Source organism: Hemiscyllium ocellatum, chromosome 33 (genome assembly GCF_020745735.1).
Source record: "Hemiscyllium ocellatum isolate sHemOce1 chromosome 33, sHemOce1.pat.X.cur, whole genome shotgun sequence".
Classification (NCBI taxonomy): domain Eukaryota; kingdom Metazoa; phylum Chordata; class Chondrichthyes; order Orectolobiformes; family Hemiscylliidae; genus Hemiscyllium; species Hemiscyllium ocellatum.
Window position 1 is genome coordinate 12,468,691 of NC_083433.1, and position 23,261 is coordinate 12,491,951.

The 23,261-nt window shown below is 42.2% G+C and overlaps 1 protein-coding gene across 1 annotated transcript in view; it reads right to left on the reverse strand.

Moving 5' to 3' along the window:
* Window positions 1-21,886, reverse strand: part of LOC132831473 (serine/threonine-protein phosphatase 6 regulatory subunit 3-like) — a 92,971-nt gene extending 71,085 nt beyond the window's left edge. The window contains exons 1-2 of the mRNA XM_060849636.1: window positions 21,723-21,886; window positions 2,624-2,856 (exon numbers count right to left, since the gene is read on the reverse strand). Of these exons, the coding sequence (XP_060705619.1) occupies window positions 2,624-2,850 (227 nt within the window). The 5' untranslated portion in view covers window positions 2,851-2,856; window positions 21,723-21,886. The remainder of the gene's footprint in view (window positions 1-2,623; window positions 2,857-21,722) is intronic.
* Window positions 21,887-23,261: the final 1,375 nt, after the last annotated feature.

Sequence of the window (23,261 nt, forward strand, 5' to 3'; positions counted from 1 at the left end):
GCATTGGGAGGAAACCCAAGCAAACACGGGGGTAATGTGTAAACTCCACACAGACAGTCGCCCAAGGTGGGAATTGAAACAGGGTCCCTGGCGCTGAGAGTTAGCAGTACTAGCCACTGAGCCAATGTGCCGCCCTCTTAAGTTCATCTTGCATGAGGCAAATCTTTAGCTGTATTCACCCTCTTCCCCACCTAAAGCGCCAACCAGTCAATTTCCTTGAAATTACAATACAACCTGATAACATAACACAATCTCTCTTTTCCAGTGCTATTTAAATCAGCCCATTCAATGAATAAATGGTAAATATCTAACAGGTATCAATCGTATCTTTGATTAGAAATATCATGCAAATAGAATCTTAGATCACACGTTGCATTTAAACTACATTTCACAGTAACAAAACAATCTTGTTTACTCAAAGTACTTTGTATTTGGTAAACAAAATGGTGAGCGAAGACGTTCAAGAAGAGAAAATTCATTATAAAGCAAGAAATAAATGTTGTTCATGGTTCTGGTGAAAGCTGTCAATTTGATGGAAGCATGGAAAACAAGAAAGATGGGTATTGATCTGGAAATGACAACTTGTTGAAGGACCTGCGAGACAAAAGATAATTGGACACAGGCCGGACGTTAATAAGGCAAGGGGATCAAAAGACAAGCTTTTTTCCAGGGAGGACGTTGGGTAAATTAATGGCTGGTATTTTGAAAAATAGCTAGATAGTGACTAAGGAACAGGAACTACATAGAATGTCAGTTTCCTGCTCGAAACCACAGGTGTGAAAAGTTGGGCTTGAACCAAGCTCTGGTGCTTTTATAGTCCAGCACCTTCCTGATGCTGATGGCCCAGGATTGCATGTGAAATAATAGACACATGGATCAGATATCATTGTATGCTTAGCACATGTGAAGTCAAACTTAGCAAAAAATAGTTACTGCAGGAGAAAGAGGATATAAACAAAGGTAGAAAAATATTAAAATTGCTTGGACGATCAAGGCAAAAATTTAAGGCTTCTTTACTATCTACAATCCACTAGTAGGTTCTGGTGTTTCCTTGAAAAATATTGCATAACTACTGATACTGGTGCTTACTGCCATACGTTGAGCTCGCAAGACTTTGGGCTATTTTAAGAAACAGTTAGAGAAGAATTCACTGCCCACCATACAATACAGTTATGTAACCTTTTTTTTAAGAAAGAGGGGACAAGGCTAATCACAGAGCAATTCACGTCAGTTTGACTCGACATGAATTTCATGCTGCCTCACTACCGGCCACGTCATGCTTCCTTGTGCTAATGCTGAAGGTCTAATATTTGCATATACACAAATCATGGGCAGACACAAACTTTTGTTTCTGAGACTTAATACCAGGATCTACTTTGCAATTGCACATACTAGATTCAAAAGAGTTAGAATCTATGGAAGGTCGGGTCTTAGTTAAAGCAAGGTGAGTTTAAAGGATCATCACAATGCTTACATTGTGGATGGAGGCCCTTTAGCTCATCAAGTCCACACCTACCTTCCAAACAGCACCCTACCCAGGCCCAACCCTTTACCGTTTCCCTGAAACCTCACATTTCCCATGGCTCATCCACCTAGCCTGCACATGCCTGGACAGTATGGGCAATTTCCCATCGCTAATCCACCTAGCCTGCACTTCTTTGGACTGCGAGAGGAAACCAGAGAACCGAGAGGAAACCCATACAAATACAGGAAGAACGTGCAAAACCCACACAGACAGTCGCCAGAGGCTGGAATCGACCCTGGGTCCTTGGCACTATGAGGCAGCAGTGCTAACCACTGAGCCATCGAGCTGCATGATCTGCTGGGAAGTTTAACAAGCAGGAAACTGAAAGCTGCTCGTGAAGGTGCAGTGGAGAAAATTGGTAGTAAAATAAAATTCTGATGAACAGCGATACCAAGCTCTGGATTTAAAGGCTGCATAAAGTTGGGAACAGAGTGACAGAAGATAAGAAGCGAAGCAGACTCTACAACTGAAGATGGAAATGATGCAAAGTTCAACTCCAAAACTATATGGAAATGAAACTAGATCTCATATTAAGTTTTCTTGATATAAAGATTTATGCATTGAACTCCTATCAATAGGGTTGCTGAGTTGTCTCATTCAGTTTGAATGGGAAAATAAACCCTGTATTTGGAAGAATAATAGCTGTACTCTTCACTTGTTCACTCGGTTGGTGGATATACTGCCTAGCATGGAAGACAAGCATCGTCCAAATTCTGATCCCTATCCTGAAGTGGGATCTGCTGACTCGACAGATAGTGGCACAATTGTGGGGATGGGAGAGGAAAATGTTTCTCCATCCCTGTTATCAGCCCTCCATAGTTGCCAGAAAATCCAGGGTGCACACTGGATTAATAGGGACAGTTCCATCATAATACAATTATATAGCCTTGCATCATATTCTACCTAGGCTAATAAATTAATAAAAGCTCACATGAATGAGATGCAAGAATATATCTAATACTTCAGGACTGCATGCCAATGTCTTAAAAACTTTACAAATCAAGGAAAAAAATTTTAAAATGAATTTAATCCAGAGCCAAATTTTACAAAATCAAATGCTTTTCCCATTGCAATCAAGTGTTTGGAACAACCCCTTACTTGTATCGAACTTTCTCATCCATATCTTCAGATGGCTCCATCGTGATGCAAGTGACAAGAGCTTCCATACTACTTGGCCGTGTCAGGAATTCCACCAGCTTGCGATTATTGGCTTTGCATTCTTGTAGGACATCCTCCTCGTCCATGAGCTCAAAGAGCGTAACATCCTCACGTTCCAGGAGCGTGTCAATGTGTGATGTTGTGTGTAGGTCAAACTTCCAAAACATGATGCGCTGTAGAAAACCAAGAAACAATAAAATCAGGAACTTCAGCAAACCCTAAATGCAGTCACACTATATCCAGCCTGGAATGCCCAGGACTGAGCCACCCCGGGTTTCAGAACTTTCTGGATTGTAGAAAGACATTAGAATGCCGAACCACAAGTCTAAGCTGGAAAATACCATAGATATAAATATTTATTCAAAATACAAAACAAACAGTATCAAAACATTTTGCCTTGGACTTGTCAGAACAATTCTCAAGAATACCAATGTAAGGGGTAAACCACCACATGCTCTGAGAGGAAAGCACTAATTAGTTGGCAAGTAGACGGTGATGATAGAGGCAATGCTTGGGAGAATGCACCAGTCAATGATGACTGACATATAAGTGCACAGCTTTGTTGAAACTTCAAACCAGGCAGGTTGACTTCCATTGGTCAAAGCCCAGTACTGAGAAGTGAACCAGCAAATGGCTGTCATGTATGTTTAAGAGTACATAAACGATGAATGGGATATATAAACTTCTGTGCTGGCTGGTATAACATCAGGTGTGTAGGACGTACATCCTGAAGATTGGTGGATGGTATCAAACAGCACAATCCTTTGGCTGTTTGCAGAAGGCAAGGTTCCTAGCAGATTCTGCTTACAAATCTCTCAATTCAATGTCCAGTGTCATGTTTCATAATTGGACAGCATTTGCTGGATAATCCTGTGTGTACAAAGAATTACACCGACAATCAATTCAGGATTTGCAGTGTGATGCACTTGCATACCCTGGCAGTTACATATGTTAATACTCAGGAATCTGACTGCTGCAGACAGAAAGAATATATACAAGCACTGCATCTATTTTAACTCAACAAAATAAGTGACAGTTACCATACGAAGTACTGTACTCAAAAAACGCCAAGTCTGCTTAACTTCCAAACAGTAGATTTCTGAACGTGAGGTTGCAGTGCATAAGCAATCAGATATGAAATATAACAGACCATGAGTATTGTGATTGGGCTTTACCCACAATACTGTATCTCAGGTTTGTTTGACAGGCAGCTCCCAAACCCACAAACTTGGTGATCAGGGCTGTAAACTGCTGACCTCTAAGTCAATGTCTAGAATTTCCTATTTAACAGCAATCCAAATTATTTTTGCCACACAGACTGCAATGGCTGAAGATAGCTCACTACCATCTTTACGCATGGCAACCAGAGACAGGTAAGCCTAACTTTGCCAACACAGCCTTACCTTAAGAATGAGCAAAACACAAGCAGGGAGGAATCAAACTGTATCAGCTGTATAGAGCAGAAAGAGGATATGAGAGAGTTAGGGACAGAGCATCAGCATCAGGAAGATATCCTTTTTGGAGAAGGCAATTTGGAAACTAGTGGCGCTCTCGTAATAACTCACTTGGTAAATTAAAGTCATTAACTAAGCCCCACACATCCACCCTTGGGCTAGAATTCCCAATGTTTTGGATGGATATATCTAGCGAGCAAGGCAAAGATGGTATTAGTTTTTCAAAGAAATCCTTGGTTAAGCACACCAAGTCCACATTAAGTGAAATCGCTAACCTGGGTAAGGCACAGACTCCAGTGCCTTTCCTTCACCTGAAACAAAGAAAATACATTGCATCCTTATAAGCAAAAGGAAAAGCATTTGAGAAAGAGAACTGAAAAAAGAGGACGTCCTTGCTTGCAGGTGGAAGGAATCTGCTGCAAGGGATATACTCAATCATGGTCACTCAATCCATGGCCAGATGTGATGCTGCTGCCCCATTTGACCTCCCACCCAAACAGCAATCACTGTCCGGAAGGACTCACGAGATGTTTTAGAATGTCATATTGAAGTATCATTTTAAGTAGCACACATAAGGACCTCACTAACAATGTCCTGTTTAATGGTGGTCCCTTTGTTAATTTCTAACTAAAAGCTAGACCAGATTTTAAAATACGTACATCAGATGAACAAAATTAAAGGGGGAAGAAAACCCAAACAATATAGAGACAGAGTTAAATTTCTTTGCCTGAAAATAGCTTATCTGAAAAATAAATGAACATCCAACAATACATGGGGGGAAAATGGGGGAGCCTGAATGCTTTCTATTGGTCTAGTTAGACAACCCATTCATCAGCAAACAGAGCAGAATGTATGCATGCATATATGTACTACTTTAATTATAGTTGTTTATTCAGCAAAACACCAGTTTACATACATTACATATTGTGCAGTAATTTTTTTTCCTGTCTGTACATCTGAGGCATTGGTTTGCACATGTATAAAAATTTGAGTGCCAGGCTAGAAGGAACACAGGCCCTTACACACTCACCCAATGTTCTATTAACTTAAAGCAAGAAAATTAAGTTAGCAATTCTTGTGGATATTTCTCTCTGTCCCATTTCCCTACACTCAATTTGCTCTCAAATGTTATTAAATCAATGCAATTATTTCACCACTGTTACACTGATCAGGAGCAATGTCAAAGAAACACATCTAATCAGTTCAGAATCCTTTGCAGAAAACCTTCTCAACAAATTATCAAAACACAACAAATATTTTCATCTTCTTGATAAGTCGTGGTTTTAATAAACATATCATTCCTATTTTTATCTCACCACACATTGGGAGGACCAAGTTCAAACTTGAAACACCCAGCTACAGTGGAACTCCATTTTCAGTGAACTAAGAGTTTCAGTCCAGACCTGGTTACAAACTACATTGCAACTGAATCCTCACTTCTACTTCTACCATCTCAGTTAGCCAACCTCTCAATTTGAAAACATATCGCACAACCAGGAAGTGCTGATCATAAACCTGCATTGGCTGGCATCATTTCAGGGAGCAGAGTGGTGCTAAAATAGGTCTTAGAACCAGTGGGTTTGAGGAAAGTATAGAAGAGAGTCAGATAAAGCTCCTGCACCTGATCTTTCCCAAATCAGAAGGCAGTGATGGGTTTAGGTCTTGTATCAAGAAAGTTCAACACAAAAATATAATCTTGATGTTAAACTGAGGCCAATTCTGCTCTCTGTTGGATGTGAAGAAATCTGATGTGCTGTTTCAGAGAAATGTAGGGGGGTTTTCCCTGGTGTTCTGAGCCAATATTTATTCTTTCACTAACAACAGGACAAATTATTTGCCTGCTCACAACCATACCGTTGTTCGTGGGATCTTGCTGTGTATAAACTGGCTGCCATGTACCCAACAGTGACTACAGTACAAAACACACTATTGGAAAAAGACTGGAAGCACCCAAAAAGTTGTACTTTATTTAAACACAAATCCTTTCTTCCTGCTGCAAAGTACACATCTGGCTACTGGGTAAGACCTAAATGAAGTTCAGCTGTAACTTCCTCCCATCCAATAATCAATAAACTTCCGTATTCTCTGCCGAATTAACGTAATAAGAATAGACAATCAAGCTAGGTAGTTAAGTGCTCCAGGGAGTGGCGGAAATGCATGTCAGGATGAGTCACTGCCTTCAAAGATATAGCACAAGAAAAAAAAAACTACATCATAGATTGACAGAAGAGACATATAAAAATATAATTAGGGAAACCACAAATGTTGGGTCAAAGAAAGGAAAAGAGGAGATTAAAACCATGCGAGTGACACACACACGCACACAAAATGAAATAAATACCGAGTTTAGGTTTGCTGAAACTTAATCCTCAATACCTAAGCTGCTTTAAAAAAAGTTAACTGGCAAGAGCTACCAGTAGTTGGCAACATATCGATTACAGTATGAGCCAAAGGTAAATGGACAAATTGAAGCATCAAGCTCAACAGGTGACCACACTGGGCAGGAGACTCAAGATGAAATTCTACCATTTGCAGCTAGTATTCTATAAGCCAGATTCCATGATTAACAACTGTGCAAGACATCTGAAAGTAATGTCCGTTCTGAAACATGTTAGCTGTGCTGCAGAACATATGAAGATGGATTCAAGTTAGAGGTGGATATGAACAAGTCTAAAAAGATTGCGTTCTCCAGTTTCATGGCAGATGTGATAGATCGTATAGCCCACTGGAATAGGTCAGCCATTCAAAACTGAAAATTGCACCACAGTGCATCCATTTTCAGCCATATCACCTCCAAGTTCCATCTCACTTGCTGCAACTCCTTGAACCAAAATAGACAGGATTTTAATTCAAGTGCTAATTTACCTAACATCTCTTCCCTTCCCCTTCTCTACGTCAGTACATTTTAATTGTCAGTCTTCTGAAGGTGACTAGTTACATTGACTGTTGGTCTCGGAGCATAACTGAGTTCAAACTTTATCCTCTTACCTGTTGTCTGCTGTGCAGTGAATCAGCAGGCTTCAACGATCTCCTAAACTCTCAATGTTACCTATCCCAGCTAACTCAGATGAGAATGGCAACTGGTCTGTCACCTAGCAAGGCTCTAAGGTCACAGTTACTGAAGGGGCTTCTCTCATGTTCTGGCATGTGTTTGGGGCTTTCACCCTTAACCTCAGCTTTATTCCAGTGATATTAAATTGCACATCCTTTCTGTTTTCTGCATCTCATTGAACAAGACAGCAAGAACCTTCCTTTGAGGCCTATGAATGATTAGTAGGCATGGAACTCAAGTCATTTCCTTCAGCAACTTACAAAGCGTCACACCTGCACTATCTTTTTCATAGCTTCAAATAAAAGTACCCAGGGAAAGCCCACACAAGTTACAGCCCAGGCTTCCTCTTATTGGCGGCCAACGTGCCCAAATATTAACTATTTTCATTTTGTTCAGTAAACACCATTCTGCTTATTGGGGGAGTAAATTCATTCAGACATTTCCTGCAATCAAACTGCTGCAGCACTTTAATGACCTCAACCATCTACATCCACTCACACTTGGGCCACCCACATATTTCAATTCAGAAATGGCACCCAATTCATTAAGCAGCCCTGATGGAAAACACGTTTGCACTGCAAACCCATTCAGCAGTTTTATACCAAATTGTTGCACAGGAAATCAAAGTCAGCGCAGGAGGAAGAAACAGTGCTCGAGTTGACGTATTTTAACATTAATCCTAGCAGAGATTGCCATTTTTATTGAGGTTTCTTTGCTAAATCAGCTCCCTATTAGCATCAGCAGGACTTTATTGGAGCTAAAAATACACTCAAGATCCAATCCAAGTTTGGAAGCAGACAAATCTATAAACAAATCATACTGCTTGGTGCTGTTATACTTTATATGTGAACGGGCCAGGAAAACATCTCGAAGCCAGCAATCCTTTGATGATTTTGTGATAAAGCAGTATCCTGCTCTTCCGGCATGCCATGATTTACACATTGCACTCACCACCATCTGCCACATCTAAAGCCAACAAGCAGAATCAAGGTTGAATGAAGATTTCCTTTTCTGGCAGACATGTCATTAAAAACCTCTGCACTCCCAATAATTCCCTCACATCATTAAACTGGTAAAATGGAGAGAAAAACAGATACTTACCCTTTAGAAGTCTCCAGACATTGTGCGCAAAGTGGATACTCTTCATCATTCTATATAGGTGTACAGGTCTCTGTTGGAGGAGCTTTTCCAAACAATATATAAAAAGGCCTTTATTTTAAGAGTGAAAAATGAGGTCTGCAGATGCTGGAGATCACAGTTGAAAATGTGTTGCTGGTTAAAGCACAGCAGGTCAGGCAGCATCCAAGGAATAGGAAATTCGACGTTTCGGGCATAAGCCCTTCATCAGGAATGAGGAGAGGGTGCCAGGCAGGTTAAGATAAAAGGTAGGGAGGAGGGGCGATGGAGATGTGATAGGTGGAAGGAGGTCAAGGTGAGGGTGATAGGCCGGAGTGGGGTGGGGGCGGAGAGGTTAGGAAGAAACCTAACCTCTCCGCCCCCACCCCACTCCGGCCTATCACCCTCACCTTGACCTCCTTCCACCTATCACATCTCCATCGCCCCTCCCCCAAGTCCCTCCTCCCTACCTTTTATCTTAACCTGCCTGGCACACTCTCCTCATTCCTGATGAAGGGCTTATGCCCGAAACGTCGAATTTCCTATTCCTTGGATGCTGCCTGACCTGCTGTGCTTTATTTTAAGAGGCAAGGTGACGAGAGGGAGGGTGAGGTCACAGCTACAGTATTTGGGAGCATTCCCTGGAGTTCTTTTAAAGATGGAATTTAGTTTGCCTTATTAAATGAGAAAATGAATGCAATCCCTGAAGGCCCATTTATTGATGGGCATGTTAAAACAAGCTTCTGATGCTCCTTCCTATTTTTGCCATTGTACATCCTATCCTGAAAAAGCTGACTATTTGACGGGCCATCGCTTGCAAGTGGTGCAACTCAGTATAATCGAAATGTCGACTACAGGCAGGTCAGATACGACAGAGGACTTCAACTCCAAGCTCCTATCTTTCTCCAATCAAGCATTTGTATGTTCATTTGCCGCCACAAAGGTTTAGAAATCTCAGTTAACTGAAAGCTTGGTGTGAGATCAGGCATTCTGATGTGGGACTGGTTTACGTGCTGCATCAGATTAATTGAAGTTGCACTTAATTTTAAAGCAAAGGGAAACAGTTACACTGAAGTTGCAGTGCTGAGGTACATAGATCACTAGGTCCCAAGCTCAGTTTATGATATATTGGTTTAGCTAATTCAATTTGGTTAGCAGTTAAGAACACAGATGCTAGGCAAGAAGGAAATAAAATCTCAAGCTTTCTATCTTTTAGATCACATTCCCATGACCAAATGAAAATGCACATGCTGGCGTGATGCCCATCGCAGATGAAGAGCCCACCATCATTTGCCATTTATTTCTTACATTGGAAGGCTGCAAAATAAAGACAGCATGGCAAGCTTTAATCTAAACGACAATCACTGGCATCCAGATGAAATGACAATTCTCTCTTATGGACGCACTTTCCTCTTAAAATTGTTATTTAGATATCAGTGACATCCATGCTCCCAGACTGTCATGGCTTTGATACTTGCCTGTCCCTGCCGGTGCTGGTGCAACAATTCACCTTCACCCCAGCCAAATGACATGCCACAATTTCTGGTCAGGAGTTTTATAATTCCTTGTATAGCTGACCTGTTGATCTAGGAGTTTAATTCTCACTTTGTAATGATCAGTGACTGAGTACATGAAAGTACTTGGGTTCAAATTCCAAGTGAGCCTTGCTGAATTGTCACTTCCTGACCAAGTCGCAGATACTTTGGGCTCATGTGGCAGAGTGATATTGTCACTACATCTGAGCCAGAAGATCTGGGTTCAAGTCCCACCTGCTCCAGAGGTGTGTCATAACATGTCTGAAAAGGCTGACTGAAATACCTATAAACTCCTTGCCTGCACTTTACTACTGGCTTGAACTAAAGTTAGCTGATGCTTCTGGGACATGAGTTCAAAAACACCACAGGAACTGGTGGAATAGGAATTCAATTAACAAATCTGGAATTTAAGGATAATCTCAGTGGTCTTGTGGTGGTGTGTTTTATCCCCATCTCTGAACCAGGAGGCCAGGTTCAAGTCCCAGCTCTTCCAGAAGTGAACAATAACACCTCCAAGTAAGTGGTTTAGGAAATACCTTTCAAGCTAGACTCAGTGATGGTGACCAGAAAACTATCATGGATTGCTGTAATAACCCATCTGGTTCACCCTTGCAAGATCTGACCTACATGTGAATCTAGACCCATAGCAATGTGGTTGACTCCTAACAGCCATCTGAAATGGATCTTGCAATTTACTTAATGTAAGGGCATTTAGAGATGGGCAAATGCTGAACTTGTTAACACTACCTACATATCATGAATAAATAAATAAAGAAAAAAAAGTGAATTTTACTGGCTGCTATTTAGCTCTGCTTCGGTTTCTTTTCCTCAACCAGGTGCTGAAAGAAAGTTATTAAGGGCCCAAATTCAACTGTAACCTGTTCCTAATAATTATTTGTTTTTGACAAACTTTAAATTTAAAGTTTCTTCCTCCATAATAGCTGACTAGACAGGGATTTGTAGGTATTGATTGGTGCAGTGTTAAGTGATTTGAAAAGACCCATCACTAGGCTCTCAATAGTATTAGACTAACAGCTTTCCCATAGAATTGCAAACCATTAAAGCATTTGCTCGAGTGTGGAACAATGAGGAGAGAAATAAATGTCCAGTCCAACTTATGCACTGATCTTCGGGCACAGTACAAACATTTCAACAAAAAAAATCAAAGCACATTCTCGCATTTCCACTGCAAGCAGCAACTATGATGATGTTCCGATCTACCCTGGCCCAATAGGCCAACTGTAGACATGTTCTATATTCTCTGAAACATATAGAAGTAAGACTGAAAGACACATGCATTACTTTCAAGTTTACTTCTGATCCTGGTCTCCACCAACATTTCTCTCTCAGCCACATCTCTGCTGAAAGTGGTGAATCAAGTAAGAAAGAGCCAGTCTTCTGGTGTATCAATTTAATGTCCATTCATCATTAGTGAACTGACATAATGAATTTCAAATAGGAGGAGACAGAAAGGGGCAGACAGAGGGAGAGGAAAACAGTATTTTAAGTGTTAAAATCCTGCTTTCAATTCATATCCAAACAGACACACTCCCATCACAGTCATTAACCACCAAGCAGAAGTTTAAGTGATTCACACAATCACCCCTCCCCAAATATGTTTGCCTAAGGAATGCCTTGGACGACTACAGGAATACGTGAATATTTCACTGAGCAGGAGACTGTTGACACCATTACAATCTCACAAAACAGTATTAGGCAAGCTTTTAAGACAGAACCACAAATTGCCAGGAGGCACCCAGTAGAACATGGGCTAGTGGTCCTGGAGGCATAGATGTATACACTTATTTAATTTTGAAAAATGTGGTGTTGGAAAAACACAGCAGGCCAGGCAGCATCCGAGGAGCAAGAGAATCGATGTTTCAGGCATAAGCCCTTCTTCAGGACATGTGCTAAGCCTGTGCAGGTACTCAGAAATAAAGGGACAAGGATGTTGAAACTAACAATGAGATAGGAACTCAAGCAGAGATCAGGATGATGGAAGTATGTTGGGTTGAGGCTAGAGAACTTGCTCTGAATCACCATTAGGGAAGTGACACACAAACATTTTTGCAGATACTTTAAGACCCATCTTTGTCACTTCAAGTTAAGAATCTCATCAACACTATAGGAGAAAGGGAAGATGTAGAAGTTGGTCTAATCATGAAAGACAGTATTATTACAAATGACATAGGATAGAAACCTGACTGTCAGAAAGGAAGACATCAAGATTTTGATACCACTGGATTTAACCCAAGACGAAGTGGAAGGCAGGAGCTGATGAGATTTCAAAATTACATCTTTAATGCTGCCAGAAATTATGATGAATTTAAAAATTGGAACAGATAGTTAAAGTGAAGTAAGTCTTGGAGTCAAGAGGTAGCAGAATGGTGTATTTAATTGATATAATGGTAACATACAAATGCTGAAAAAGGAAAGAAACTAGGATTTATCCCTGGTACACTTATTGAGGGAATTCACTGGAAGTTATTTAAGGCAGCCTTGAGTATCGACTGGACCAAATGGTGAACAGACTCGTAGAGACATGCTGTCAAGACATTGAATAGGGCTAGAAAGATCAAAGCAAGAGATTGTGGATGATAAAGGGATTATAAAAATAGCCAAGGTGACCAAACACAAGGTCACGTGTGACTCTAATCATCACATCTGTGTCTTATGGGGAAAGAGACAATGCTGCAGAATCCCAAATAGACAATGAGAGGGCTGGGTACCTAGATGCAAGGCAAAAATAGATCTGAAACATGAGAAATGCAGGAGAGATAGAGCAATAACTGAAAAAGATGGTTTAAGCATGATTTTAAGTTATTTGGTTTGACAGAAGTAAGGATTTTAAGAAAGATAGTTTTATAACCTCACCTCCAGATCAGGGGGAGTAGGAGTTTAATTGACAAAATACAACAGGAGAGGAAGAAACAGGAGAAGGGAGGAGTTAGATTCAGGGAGTAGTAACATATATTGATTGATTAGGGACAGCCAGCACGGATTTGTGAAGGGTAGGTCTTGCCTTACCAGTCTTATTGAGTTCTTTGAGGAGGTGACCAAGCATGTGGATGAGGGTAGAGCAGTGGATGTAGTGTACATGGATTTTAGTCAGGCATTTGATAAGGTTCCCCATGGTAGGCTTATGTGGAAAGTCAGGAGGCATGGGATAGAGGGAAATTTGGCCAATTGGATAGAAAACTGGCTAACCGTCGAAGTCAGAGAGTGGTGGTAAATGGTAAATATTCAGCCTGGAGCCCAGTTACAAGTGGAGTTCCGCGGGAATCAGTTCTGGGTCCTCTGCTGTTTGTAATTTTTATTAATGACTTGGATGAGGGAGTCGAAGGGTGGGTCAGTAAATTTGCAGATGATATGAAGATTGGTGGAGTTGTGGACAGTGAGGAGGGCTGTTGTCGGCTGCAAAGGGATTTAGATATGATGCAGAGCTGGGCTGAGGAGTGGCAGATGGAGTTCAACCCTGCCAAGTGTGAGGTTGTCCATTTTGGAAGAACAAATAAGAATGCGGAATACAGGGTTAACGGTAGGGTTCTTAGTCAGGTGGAGGAACAGAGGGATCTTGGGGTCTATGTACATAGATCTTTGAAAGTTGCCACTCAGGTGGATAGAGCTTGTAAGAAGGCCTATGTGTATTAGCGTTCATTAGCAGAGGGATTGAATTCAAGAGTCGTGAAGTGATGTTGCAGCTGTACAGGACTTTGGTTAGGCCACATTTGGAGTACTGTGTGCAGTTCTGGTCGCCTCACTTTAGGAAAGACGTGGAAGCTTTGGAGAGGGTGCAGAGAAGATTTACCAGGATGTTGCCTGGAATGAAGAATAGGTCGTACGAGGATAGGTTGAGTGTTCTCGGCCTTTTCTCGTTGGAACGGCGAAGGATGAGGGGTGACTTGATAGAGGTTTATAAGATGATCAGAGGAATAGATAGAGTAGACAGTCAGAAACTTTTTCCCCGGGTACAACAGAGTGTTACAAGGGGACATAAATTTAAGGTGAAGGGTGGAAGGTATAGGGGAGATGTCAGGGGTGGGTTCTTTACCCAGACAGTGGTGGGGGCATGGAATGCGCTGCCCGTGGGAGTGGTAGAGTCAGAATCATTGGCGACCTTGAAGCGGCAATTGGATAGGTACATGGATGGGTGCTTAATCTAGGATAGATGTTCGGCACAACATCGTGGGCCGAAGGGCCTGTTCTGTGCTGTATTGTTCTATGTTCTATATATAAAACTATGAGTGGCCTTGATTTTAAACAAAGACTCTCACTTCGAATACTAAGAAGGGGTACCAAGAAGAGAGCGCAACCATGGAGATAAGTAGCACAGAAGCTAAAGTTACATAAGCATAACTGAAAGAGTTGAGGTCTCTGCATTACAAAAAGGAGACAAGAAGTTGATGCTTATCATTTTGCATCTTAGTCCTGATCACTGCAAGACAAATAGCTTTGACCTCCCGCCTCCTTTTAGCAATGTTTAAGTCTCTGCAACATTGATAACATCAATGCCTCTCCAATAATGCTGCAATTACAGAAAGCATAACTAGCCAAGGGAGCACTGATTATCAGGAAAATGCAAAGGAAAAGATGCCGATTTTGATTTGTCTGAGAGGACAGACATTTTGGAGGTATACGTAAGGGACACCGGATACGAGAAATAAGTAAAACCAACACTGTTTCCTCATCAAACTGCTCACCATTGGCAAAAGCTGAGAGGAAGAAGTTTGAATGTGTCAACTCAACCACAAGAGTTTGTGACGGATTCCTCCACAGTTAAAAGTCACTATTTATCCAAGTCCTATTTATAGGTAGTTGGCAATGTTCCTTTCAAGAAATATGACCAGAGCAATCTATAACAAGGATAACTTGCTCACAAGTGCCTTGCAAATGTCAACTATATGAGTAACCAAAATTTTCAGCCACTCACGCATTTTTTTTCCTGAGCTATCTTAGATTTCTGTGTTGAGTGCAAGCACAGACAAGAAAGCAGCCATGCATTATGCTCCAAGACATCTGCTCAGGACAATTTCTTGTAGCTAACGAAAAAAAGAAATGTCAGGGTGCAATCAAACATCTGATGCCACATATTCTTAACACATTCATTCATACATTTTGGCTGTGAACAATCACCATATTACGTAGGAGTTAAATTATTCCAAATATACAATCTGTGTAGGCAATATTTCTGTTAACTCCTTGAAAATTCAATTCACCAATTTCAATTTATACCTTTCCAGTGGCCTGAAGTATTGTCGAACTTTAGATATTTTAATATTTAGATACATTGATGGATCTACTTAGCTGATTTTGTTATTAACTGCAAAGGTTAAGCTTCATTAACCTTAACTTGTAGCTCACTGCATTTTCACCTGGGGCCTGTACCGTTTCTTTTCTCTGGTGTAAATTTAGCTTGTGTGGGGTATTACCACTGAACTGCACTCTAAGCATAGCTAACCAGTGCATTCTATAACTGCTAGCTCTCCTGACTATACACCTCCAGGGCAGGTGAGACCTGTACCCAACCTTTCTGGCCCAGACACTATGACTGGACATAAGAGCCACAAGAGCCCCTTCTCTTTCCTGACTATATAACAATTTTTATTTAAAGCTTCTTAAACTAGTTCATTGTATTTGTCTTTTATCCTGAAGATGTCAGCTTTATACAGGTAGTTACTCTCAATTTCTTTCTCCATGTGCCAATCTCATTTCATGCAGTGGTTGCTCTTTTTAACTTACACGGAAGAAGTCACGATTGTTTAATGTTTGCCCAGTTGAATATGTAATTGGAGTTTCTTTGCAAATTTTATGCTGCATCCTTCTTCCTGGAAAAGTCACTCCTCTAACATTGCGTCATTGACAAATGTAACCAGCTCAGCACGTTAGCAGCAGAAGCAGCAGCCCCTCCCATTCGGCCCTATCTGGAAGAACAGTGCCTAACCTCAGATCAACACCTCCCCCAACAGGTCTGCTCAGACAACACACAATACGGGGGTATGTTGCTGGCCCAAATAGTTCAGCAGCTCAGGAAACACATGTACTTTAATATTGTTACCAAGTCTGGCAGTGGGCCTTACAACAGCAGTGCAGCGTGCCAAGAATGCTCTACTTTAGATATAGTGGATGTTGCAAGAACTACATGGTTATGTATTGTTACCAAGGTGATTTTATTGTAACATTTCATAAACAAAACCAGCAAGAGGGGGGAGGGGAGAGAATTATTCAGAGTTTCTGGAACCAAACCAGTGGATAGCCTGTGAAGCAGGTAAGGAAAGATTTCTTTCAGCTGTTTTCTTCCTTGCTCTCCTGTTGTGTGCTGACACTGGCCAGAGTGTAGTCATATTGTCCAAGTGTTTACGCACAGGTTAATTATACCACTTTGAACCACAAACTCATCCAATGCTGCACACGCACCATTTCACTACAAAATCAGTGGACAAGACTGCAAGAATCCAGTGCGATCACTTGCCAGAGACGCTGAATATACCATTTTTACAGCCATACATTCAGAGATCAGATAACTCAACGTAAGGTGAGAATGTTAAACCCGTGGTTTTCTCATGTGCATGGTTCAAATTAAAACGTACTGTTATGTGCAACAGAAAGAGCCAAGTTTTAGGAGAACATGCACCACCCTGCAAAGCTGCACATCTCTTCAACCCTTCAACTACTCCCTCCAGCATCACCGAAGGTGGGGATATAGCTAAAGCTTCGTAAGAGGATGGGGCAGGTCAGAGTACAAACAAGTTCACTATGGGATGGTTGGGCCTAGGTTCACAGTGACGTTATGAGTCATTGAGATGTACTGTCTCAAACATGGCGAGTTTCCAATCTCAGTTGAGCTGCCAGTGAAAGCAAGATTCTGGGCAAATGTTTAAACAAAATATATAAAAGTTCCAAGCACCAGGGCTACAACTCAGCCAAGGGAAGTTTGGGTAATTTCTTTTGATGCTCAGAAAGGGATGTGTGTGTTGCAAAACGAATTGCCAAAGAAAATCTTCCAAAACAATATAAACAGGTTCAGGAGACATTCAGACCAGGGATTAAGTGGTACAAGATGGAGGTTACATAGGGTTGACAGTTTCCCAAATGGAATAAGCTTTGTAGAGCTAATCTTTTCTTCCTGAAAGTTCATGTGAGTTTGTTAAGCAGTAATGATAAACAGTCTTTCTTAAGGTACAGAACAAGGCACAGCAATGAAGGCTGAACTAGGGAAAGCAGTTTAGGCAGCACTTGGTTTACCATTCAGATGACTGTTAAAAGCTATTCTTAGTCGTTTCTAGTAAGATTTCAGATCGAATTAATTCCTTTTCCAGCTGCCATTATTGCAGGTGGTGTAACTAGGTCACTGTGAATTAGTTAAACAGCAACATGTTTTAAGCACTTGATTAAAAAAAAAGAGACATTGATCGAGGTAGGCTAGGGAATCATGAAATCTCATGCGATATTCCCATCTCCCACTCCAGTGGGATAAAGTTACATAGCCACAAGTACCCCTTCAACCTCAAGCAATCATTCATCCTTTGTGCATTTACCTGCAGAAAGCATCAGCCCACAGTCCGACTTTACATGACATTAGAGCCAAACTCAATTATCTCCTTCCAACAGCCTCGTGCACATTTTCCAAAGTGATCAGCAGTGGAATTCATTTTAGGTTCTGGGTTCAAACGCAACATCCCCAAACAACGCTCCATTAGCAAAAGACTAGCATCTATTACTTTGCTGACCAGTTCGGTTGTTCCAATCTTTCAACCAACACTGACAGTAAGAGAAAGATAGAAAAGTGCCTAACAATTAAAAATAATTCAACATACAAAATTAAATTAGCCCCATCAGAAAACTTTCCTTAGTGAAGTACAGAGGAACCTCGATTATCTGGAATTTGATTATCCGAGTATCGGATTATCTGGCAGGATCGCAATGTCCCGATGCTCAGCTAAACCATGTATCCAGAATTCGATTATCCGACATTCGATTAACTGAACAAAATACTCCCCGCCCGTGTCCTTCAGATAATCGAAGTCCCTTTGTAAACCAATCCAACTTAGGATATAGAACACACTGAATGAGTTGTATAATATTTGCCAAAGTAAGGGTTATTGTTTGACATTGTTAAGGCAATTAAAACTAAGAGGCAGCCTAACTAAAGCAGCTTCCTCGTCGATAATGGTCAGTGATTCTAGAACATTGGGAGCAAACTTTAACCTTAAATCTCTCTTCAGAGTTGCAAGTTAACCTGCAGAAACTACACCCTGGTCAAACCATGTAATTAATCAGCCCAGCTATTACACTACCACTGTTCCCAAATCAAACCTTTCCTTCATCACAAACCTATCTCCCTCTCTTCCAGATCAGAGCACTTAAGATAATGCACTTATTCCCTGCCCATATCAGCAAAGTATCACAGGTGAGGACACATCTTAGTCACTGGCATTTTAATAGTTCATAATTCTAGATTAAATATACACAGAATCACATCAGGCATGGACCTTTGTGACTGAGAATGTCATTTCAGTTGAACTATACTTGTCAAATAAACAATATGGAATACTTTACACCCGATGACTCAGTTAAGCGATAAGAGCCTTATCTTTCTCATCACAAATCAGCAAATTCACCACATCACATACCATAACCAAAACTGAACCAGTGTAAATAAGACAAATGAACCTTTATACAGTTTGGATTAAATCTCTCCAAAATTCACAATCTTCTTTATAGTGCAAACTTGGTAGCCATTCTACATTGGCGATATATCGGCAATAATATAAACGACTAGTTCATTTGTTTACTGTGGTGCTGATTAAATAAGAATACTCCCTTATATGCTTGCTCAAACATTGACATGGAATATCTACTGGACTAAACAGGCAGGACAATAGTTTGAAGTTTCAAACAAAGGACAGTAGTTCAGACTATACAGCATTCCCTCAGTACCACTTTACATGCCTGCATCAGGAATGCACAAGTCTTGTACAATCCACTTGGGTAAACACCGGGAAGCCACTCGGAGCACAAACAAAAAAAATCCTCCCATTATGTTGCACGTATCTTCCAATATTAAATCATCTTGACATTCTTCATGGTGCATACTATGACATGATAATGGAGAGATATAAAACAATTTTGAAATGCTTGAAACAATCTGTCACATTACATCACTCAAGTCCAAACAACCTGACTAACTGTGAAGCTTCATTGCTATGTAGAACACATTATTCAGCACATGTAATTCTAAATTTCTCCAATTGCTTTTGCCCCTCTGTCCTCTGATTTTCTCCTGTGATATTAAATCTTTGCAAGGAATTATTCCCATCAACCTCAGTGGTCTCCAGTAATTGTTGTGTGCCTAAGTTATCAATTCAAGATAGATTACAACCTCCTATCCTGCAACCTCTGTGTGGGACCAGTTGCTTCAGCAGGCAGGGAACTTACTGCAGGTATTCTAAATTCAGTTGTTCAGGAACACTCATCTCCTGCAGGTGATGACCTATCAATTCAGCTGTCACCCCTATGCTGCTCTGTTCTTGTGAGCCTTTTGGGGCCCAAGACTAAGTAGAACCTATTCTAATCCAAGGCAGACAGTTTCCCAGCAGAAATCATTGAATAGTGGTTAAGAAAATGAACATAAAACACACATTGGCAATGATATACTCCTTTCCCCCTCACTATCAACACTTTAAATAAACCAAATTCCATTCCACTGAACAACCAAGATCCAGCAACTAAAGGAAATTACACATTGAAGTCTACACCTTTTAAATTATGGGAACTCGAAACAGGCTGTGAACTGCCTCCTCAGCAGCACAGCAGACTGACAAATCATAGAAAAGCTTACATGAGAAAGATCTTTCATCCTCACCAGCAATTGTTTGGAATAATTTGCTGGGGGATAAAAGAAAAAGAAAAGCACGAAGTCTATTTAAAATCCAACCAGATTTCAGGATGGATGAGCCAATCTCCAAAAATAAGGTTCTGATGGATTAAATGACTATTTTGATTTTTCAAAAAACATTCTTTCTAACCCAATGTTTAGATCAACTCTATCATCATAACGGATATGACTGCCACTCGGTCCATCATCTCCAGCCCAGCTCACTGCAAGCACAACTCTGCTAGTCCAACTCTTTTCTCCCCACCCACAGGCCACAAATTATTTGAAACAATTATCTAACTCCCTTAAAAAAAAGATTGAACACATTTTTACCACACACTCTGGTAGAGCATTCAGAATCCTAGTCCACTCACCACGAAGAAAAACTATTTCTCAAAGTTATTTCCTTCATGTTGCTGTCAGTATTGTTGCCACTGACCTTCAATTGGCCTGCTCTGGTTTTTGGCCCTTCAACAAAAAAAATTCCACGTGCTTTGTTTACTCTCAACTGCCCCAGCATCTGCACTCAATCCACACCCCACATCCCTGAAATCATTCTTGTAAACATTTTATGATTCAATTAGATTAGATTCCCAACAGTGTGGAAACAGGCTGTTCAGCCCAACCAGTCCACACTGACCCTTCAAAGAGTAAGCCACCCAGACCCATTTCCCTCTGACTAATGCACCTAACACTATGGTCAATTTAGCATGGCCAATCCACCTGACCTGCGCATCTTTGGACTGTGGGAGGAAACTGGAGCACCCAGAGGAAACCTACGCAGACATGGGGAGAATGTGTAAACTCCACACAGGCAGTTGCCTGAGACTGGAATCAAACCGGGGAGAGCACAGCGGTTCAGGCAGCATCCAAGGAGCAGCAAAATCAACGTTTCAGGCAAAAGCATCTGCAGTCATTGTTTTTATCTCAAACCTGGGACCATGGTTCTGCGAGGCAGCAGTGCTATCCATTAAGCCACCGTGCAGCCCTATACGCTGTCTCTAATGCCTTCACATCCTTCGCAGAAATAGGATATAGTCAAGTGAGGGCCACTCAATGAACACACTAACTTCCACTAACATTGAAATCCACAGCCACCAGCTTCTCAAGTACCTCATCCAAATTTTGTTCTTTCTGCATAGATTTTAACAAAAGCTATCGACAACTATTTAACTGTGAACTGCATCACAGTTGAGCCTCATTTCCCTCTCAACTGACGCTGAACATCAATTTTTTTCTATAAAACTGCTTTGGCCTTTGAATAGTGAACTGGAAAAAGATGTCAAGTTGATTTATTTTCCTGAAGAGCATCTACATTGGCGGAGCAGACCCAATATGGGCCTAATTCTGCACTTGTCTTATAGAACTCAGACTGAGCTAACAATTAAGAAATTTAAAGCGTGGATTAGGCTATTCAGCCCATCACCTCAATGACAGCCGAGGAAGAACCATCCACGTTACCCCACTGTTTGATCTTGGTCCATAATCATGTTGGTTCCAGCATTTCCAGCACAGGGGTTCTGCCACTTTCAGGTCGGGCTCCAGACTGTACCATACTCTGGCTAACAGAACCCCAACTTTCACCGAAACCTTCCACCTCCAGTTTATATGCGTTTGCTGCCGAGGGAAATGCACCTCCACTTCGGCCCCTCATAATTCTGTGCACCTCAACTGAGTAGTGCCCTCTGCACTCCCAACAAATGATGCATTCCTTTCAGAACCCTGCAATCTGCACTGCTCAGTAAATCAGCAAAACATGATGTGTCCTGAAATGCTTCGTGCAATGATTTTTCACGTTTGAAAGATAATCTGGCCAGCCGCCCCCTCCCCCAGTGGTACCAGGAAGAGAGAGAGGGAGAGGGAGGGAGGACACATAGGAGGAGAAAGTGAATGTAAAAGTATCCACAGGTTGAACAGGCACATCACCCCCACTCCCTCCCCCCCCCCAAAAAAAACAAACAAACAGAAGGAGTGAAGAGGCTCCAAGCTGTGAGAGGGAGACACTTACTTTTAAATCAGGGTGAGCGGGTAGGTCCCCGCCGCCAGACGGTAATGGAGGTGCTGCTGGTTGGATGGAGACGGTGAAATGCGAAGCAGTCGTCCGCCGAGAAGCTGCATTGGGCGCCCGTCTGGTCCACTTCCCAAACCTGACGGCAACTCGCCCTCCGGCTTATCCCCCCACCCCCCCCAACCCGCCCCGCGCGTCCCTCCCTTCCCCGCCCGCCTTCCTTCACCCGCAGCCCGGCCCCGCTCGCCAGGAAAGCCCGGGGATTGACCTATTTCCGCTAGGCCTCGGCGACCAACTTCTTTTCTCTCTCTCTCTCCCCCCTGTGTCGGTCGGAGATGGTGAAAGACCAAGAGCGAATATCTTTTTTTTAAAAAAAGATTAAAACGGGGTTTGGGTTGGGGGGGGGGGAAGGCTGAGGGTGGGGGTAGTTTGGAAAGGTGGCTGTGTGTGTGTGTGTGTCCGTCTCCCTCACTCACTCCCGCTCGCCCGTTGCTATTTACTATCGCTCACTCGCTCCGGTTCCCTTCACACAACATGTCCGCCCGACCCGGTCCTCCAGTATCCCGACATGCACCGCGGTGCCTCGCCAGCCGGTTGCGTGGGGGAGGGAGAGGCTGACCATCTTACACCCCCCTGCACCCTCGTTAGCTGGGACATGGCCTGGGAGACCATGTGCCCAGAGCAGTGGGAAGTGCCAAAGAGCTGAGGAAGACTCAAAACCTTAATTCTCTTTTCCTTTTCTCTCTCCACTAATAATGACTGATCTCTTCCAGAAATTTAGATTAGATTACTTACAGTGTGGAAACAGGCCCTTCGGCCCAACAAGTCCACACCGACCCGCCGAAGCACAACCCACCCATACCCCTACATTACCTCTTACCTCACACTACGGGCAACTTAGAATGGCCAATTCACCTGACCCGCACATCTTTGGACTGTGGGAGGAAACCCACGCAGACACAGGGAGAACGTGCAAACTCCACAGGCGGGAATTGAACCCGGGTCTCTGGCGCTATGAGGCAGCAGTGCTAACCACCGTGCCGCCCACGTTTTTAGTTCAGAGTGGTTTAATAAAAGAGCTGGGTTGTAGCACTGTGGCAGTGCCCCTTACCTCTGGGCTAGCAGCCCCAGACTCAAGTCTCATCAGGTCCAGAGGCGTGCCAGGTTGATCAGGAAAATAGGGGCAAATTACTGCAGATGTTCGAATCTGTGCTGGAGACAAAAAAAGTGCTGGAGGTCACAGCGAGTCAGGCAGCATCTGAGGAGCAGAGAGTTGATATTTCAGGCATAAGCCCTTTATCAGGAATGTGGTGCCCGAAACATTGATTCTCCTACTCCTCAGATGCTGCCCGACCTGCTGTGCTTTTGCCAGCAACACATTTTCAGCTCTGATCTCCAGCATCTGCAGTCCTCACTTTCTCCTCAAAGAGCATCCCATGGAGAGAGAGCAAGCTAATGTTTCGACTCAAGATGACTCTTCATCAGAGCCGAAGCTTCACTTCACCAGGAGAAAGTGAGGACTGCAGATGCTGGAGATCA